We start from the raw sequence: 4881 nt of genomic DNA, 5'->3' as shown, positions 1-4881 counted from the left end.
CCAAAACTAAAAATACTATTTTTAAGATAATTGGGGGAGAATGGCACTACCTCCATTCTCACTCTTGCATTAGTGCCATTATTCATCACCCCATGTGTGTTGGTAGTGATTTGGATGGCATACAAAAGGTGATGATATTACTTTGAAAGACCCAAGAAAGGTCCACTAACTCACGGAATCGACATGTGCATGGCATGCAATGCCCTCAAAAAACCATGTTGCAAAAATGTGGGGTTATAGTGCCATATATTTGGCTATTACAACACTTAGCACATGAGCAATCTGTGTGGATTAGTCACCCAAAAAAAAAGGGCAAATTTCCATTTAAGACTTTGGCCATGTGCGTCTGAGATTGATTCATATTAAGTTTGATCCATTCAAATCTGGCTTCTTTCATAGAGGGAATATGGCAAGTGTTGCTAGAAAGTCTTCCCCCTTTCTCTACACACAAAAATCGTTTTACACGCGATAATTTGCACCCTCAACTTGCTTTTGAATGATCCTTCCTTTAACCTTTCATGTGGGGGTATGAGCTAGGGTTAGACATTGCAGCCTCCCGATTGCTCACCATTTACCCTGGAATTCCCTCCAAAGAACCCTTGCCCCTTTAAGAAAATGGTTGGCGGCATGCTGATTGCTTGCCATCTTGTTGCCACCTTGCACTGGCTAGTGACCTTATGACTACTCATCATTTATTGTGGACTTACCTCCCAAGTCCACTATCACCTGGCTCCTCCCGATTCCCATAATTAAAGAGAAATGGTCAGTGTCACGTGAACACCCTGCAAATTTTGCAATTTTGATATGACTATTTTTTTCACACACCCGTTTACACATCCCATGGCCAACTACGAGGGGCCAATAGCTTGTGGCCTACATTGACTTTCAGCGCAGGAGCTTCCCGAGGGAATCTAGCACGGGCCGACAAGTGAGGTGGGCAAATATTGGTATGACATTTGATCAAACGGTGTGTGTCTCCTTCGCAGTGTTCACACAAAACCTGCAAACTATATACAATGAACTTGCAACATTTCATTTTCACATGAAAGAAATATTTTCTCAATTTTGTAAAATTCGCAAAACTTTAGGCAATTTAGTTATATTTCAACTTTAAAAACTTGCAAATTCTCAAGAAAAAACCTTTAAAATTTTCGAAACCCTAGGTTTGTGATTTGTTTAAAAAAAGTGTTTTCTAAGTACAACGTTTCTCAATCCATTATTTTTAATTTTTTTAAGAGCATTGTATTGAAATTGAAAGTGCCAATAGCACCCCCATATGGGGTGACCAACGAAAGGCCGTGAATTGCCATGGGTCTTTTGAACTCAGGACTGGCACATGCATACCCACGTGTTTTAGAGGGCATTCCCACATGGTCATAGAAGTAAAGGAGGAGATCAAGGTGACGAGAGAGAGGGAACGGTTCATTGTATTACCCTCACTCTTGTTTTGTGATTGAGATGTTGCTGTGAGTAAATGTTTTGGTGGAAAAGACTTTCACGATTGGATGAACCTTAACGAAATACCCAGGTATCCTAGTATTGCACCTAACCTCGAAGGAATTTTTGATGTAACAATGAGCTTTTGGAGCTCGACGAGCAAGGCAAAGCTCCTACCTGTGGACTATATTTCGTCCGTCCACGATTTTTGGTGGTCGAAATCACCTTCGTGGGAATGCCCTCTTAGCCGATTGGTCTAAATGCTATTGGCTCCTTAGGGCGGGTTCACACCACCTGCTTCGCCATCGTGCATAAAGAAAGTACAGGTACGTTTGTAGACTTGGTTCAATAGGTGATAAGGGCCCGAACGGAGAGGGCCAAAAGGGATGGGCGACCTTAGATGGCCGCCCTAAAAGAGAGAGAAAAGGCGCCAAAATGCGCTCATTAAGTAGTGAATGCAAACCAATTGGTTCGAGAAGATTATTTCCACCATTAGGCCAATCATCCATTGATGTGATAAAGAGGAAGCTATAATTTATATCATGTCCACGAGGTGGTGTTCCTCCCGACTTTCTTTCTTTGTGGCCGGGTGGGTGGTGTGAACCCACCCTGAGTCAAGTATTTTGTAACTATGGTTGGATTTTGCACACTCGTCCACCTTGCACGGCCATTCACAATCTCTGGAAAAAGTCCCTTGACTTACAATCCAGGGACTTCTCTTGCCCAACATTCCATATTCCTCTGAAAAAAGTCCCAGAATTACAATCCAAAGGATGGAGCTGATGCATTGTCCTTGTCTTCGGATCTCATCTTGTGCTCTGTATCATAACCAAGTCTGTCTGTTTAAGGGATGAAGGCTTGCTTTTCTTGCATATATGCTTCACAGGATTTCATACTCATCTTCCTTTCCTACCGTTTGCCTCGGTTGTCCCTCTTCACGCAAAAATTCTGGTTTTCGAATGGACGAGATTTCAGAACGTAGACTTCTGCTCATTGCATTTACATTCCTCAGCCTAATGAGTAGGAACATTTCTTCTCAAAATCGAGAATGCCCACTTCTCATTTCATCGGTTCTAGCAACACCATTAGATTTGTGGCTCTTTTCCTCTGTTCTTCTTCTCCTTCTTTACCACCGGCAGCGCCCATGTCCCATCTTGCCATTGCACCTCTATACTTGGAGAGAAGGCAACTACACAGAGTAGTATGTTGCACACCTACAAGCTTAAGGGTCATGTATTGGCTGGACGCTCGGGCTAGGGATTCTAATTTACACATTGGTACGCACAAGGGCAAGGTCCTTGGGTTGTTGCCTGTCTCTATTTCGAAGGTGATTTACTTCAAGCTACCACGTACTGGGTTGATTGCTGAAAAGATGCTAAGCAAGTTATCAAGCAGCATGGCATGTCATACACAGACGTTAGATGGGCATCTTCATGGGAACGAAGAGCTCGGCCCTGCCACCTTGAATCTGGATATTCTTGATCATCTTGGTTCAGAGACAGATCACGCTACGTATGCCTCGCTTTTGAGGCGTTGCACCAGTGTCAAAGCCCTGTGTGAGGGCAAACGTGTGCATGAGCACATGCGCATGCATGGACACACACGGAGCACATTTCTCAGTAACCTGCTCGTTCAAATGTACAGCAAATGCGGGAGCCTGGAGAATGCACGCGCAGTTTTTGACAAAATAGTTTATCGGAATTTGTACTCTTGGAATATTATGATCGCAGCTGCTGCCCAGAATGGGAGCTTGGATGATGCGAGAGGATTGTTTGCAGAGATGCCTCAGCGAGATGTGGTCTCTTGGAATTCCATTGTCTCTGCGTGCGCACAGAATGGGCATGGCAAGGAGGCCTTGCAACTATTTGGTCAAATGGAGGCTGAAGGCTTTCAGCCAGACAAGGTCACCTACATCTCCGTTGTGGATGCGTGTGTCAGTGTGGCAGCCTTTGAAGAGGGTCGAGTGATCCATGCTACTCTGGCTGGCAATGGATGGGAGTCGGATGTTGTTGTGGGGACAGCCCTTGTCAATATGTACGGCAAGTGCAGAAGCCTAGATGATGCGAGGGCTGTGTTTGAAGCTATGCCACAGCGGAATGTGGTCTCTTGGAGTGCCATGATCGCTGCATGTGCCCAGAATGGGCATGGCAAAGAGGCCCTGCAGCTGTTTGGTGAAATGCAGGCTGAAGGCTTCGAGCTAGACAAGATCACCTTCATTTGTGCTGTGGATGCATCTGCCAGTGTGGCAGCCCTAGAAAAGGGTCCAATGATCCATGCCTCGGTTGTTGGCAACGGATGTGAGTCGGATGTTACTGTGGCAAACACCCTTGTCAACATGTATGGCAAGTGTGGGAGCGTAGATGATGCGAGGGCAGTGTTTGCAGAGATGCCACAGCGGGATGTGGTCTCCTGGAATGCCATTATCACTGTGTGTGCCCAGAATGGGCATGGCAAGGAGGCCCTGCAATTGCTTAAAAACATGCAGGCTGAAGGCTTTGAGCCAGACAAGATGACCTGCGTCTGCATTTTGAATGCGTGTGCCAGTGGAGCGGTCCTAGAAGAGGGTCGAGTCATTCATGCTACTGTTGCTGGCAATGGATGGGAATTGGATGTAGTTGTTGGGACAGCACTCACAAATATGTATGGCAATTGTGGGATATTAGATGATGTGAGGGCAGTATTTGCAGAGATGCCACAGCTGGATGTGGTGTCCTGGAATGCAATGATCACTGCATGTGCCCAGAATGGGCATGGCAAGGAGGCCTTGCAACTATTTGCTCAAATGCAGGCCAGAAGCTTTGAGCCAGACAGGATCACGTTCATATCTGTTCTTACTGCTTGCAGTCATACAGGTCTGGTTGCTGAGGGGGGGCGATACTTTACCTCCATGAATAGAGACCATGGCATAACCCCCTTGGTGGAGCATTATGTGTGCATGATTGATCTTCTTGGGCGAAGAGGATTATTGGAAGAGGCAGAGGACCTGATCTCGTGTATGCCATTTGAGCATGCCCCTTCAGCATGGTTGAGTTTGATTTCATCATGCAGACTTCATGGTGATGCGGAGCGGGCTTTGCGTGCTTCAAAATTTGTTTTGGAGTTGGATCCATTGAATGCTTCACCATATGTGTCACTAGCCAACATCCATGCTAACGCAGGGAGGTTGGACCATGTAATGAAAGTTGGAAGGCAATGATTGATAAAGGTGAGAAGAAGTGCCAGATCGAAGTGGTGTCACAGTGAATCATGTGGTCCATGAATTAGCTAGATAGACATCACATCTTAACAAGAGGATATACATGCCAAGTTATCAAAGTTGAGTACATGTATAGAGGAGACTGGAAGACATGCCTGACAGACATGCAATGGCTCATGATGCGATGAACCAGAGAATAAAGGCATGCTTTGCTACCATGTTGAGAAGCTGGCCATTGCTTTGGCCTC

The 4881-nt window shown here is 45.6% G+C and overlaps 1 protein-coding gene across 1 annotated transcript; it reads left to right on the top strand.

The window, feature by feature from the left end:
- The first annotated feature begins 2668 nt into the window (after positions 1–2668).
- Positions 2669–4633, top strand: LOC147903370 (pentatricopeptide repeat-containing protein At2g13600-like). Its single transcript, XM_087371511.1, has 3 exons — positions 2669–3442; positions 3575–3793; positions 3878–4633. Exons 1-3 carry the CDS (start codon positions 2669–2671, stop codon positions 4631–4633), a joined length of 1749 nt encoding a protein of 582 aa, XP_087227637.1.
- Positions 4634–4881: the final 248 nt, after the last annotated feature.

The sequence above is a fragment of the Dipteris shenzhenensis genome, chromosome 3 (assembly GCF_047967505.1).
Source record: "Dipteris shenzhenensis isolate YYH24624 ecotype China chromosome 3, Dip_SZ_1.0, whole genome shotgun sequence".
In the NCBI taxonomy this organism is placed as follows: domain Eukaryota; kingdom Viridiplantae; phylum Streptophyta; class Polypodiopsida; order Gleicheniales; family Dipteridaceae; genus Dipteris; species Dipteris shenzhenensis.
Note: the sequence above shows the minus strand (reverse complement) of the source record. Positions and strands in the feature narration are given on the sequence as shown.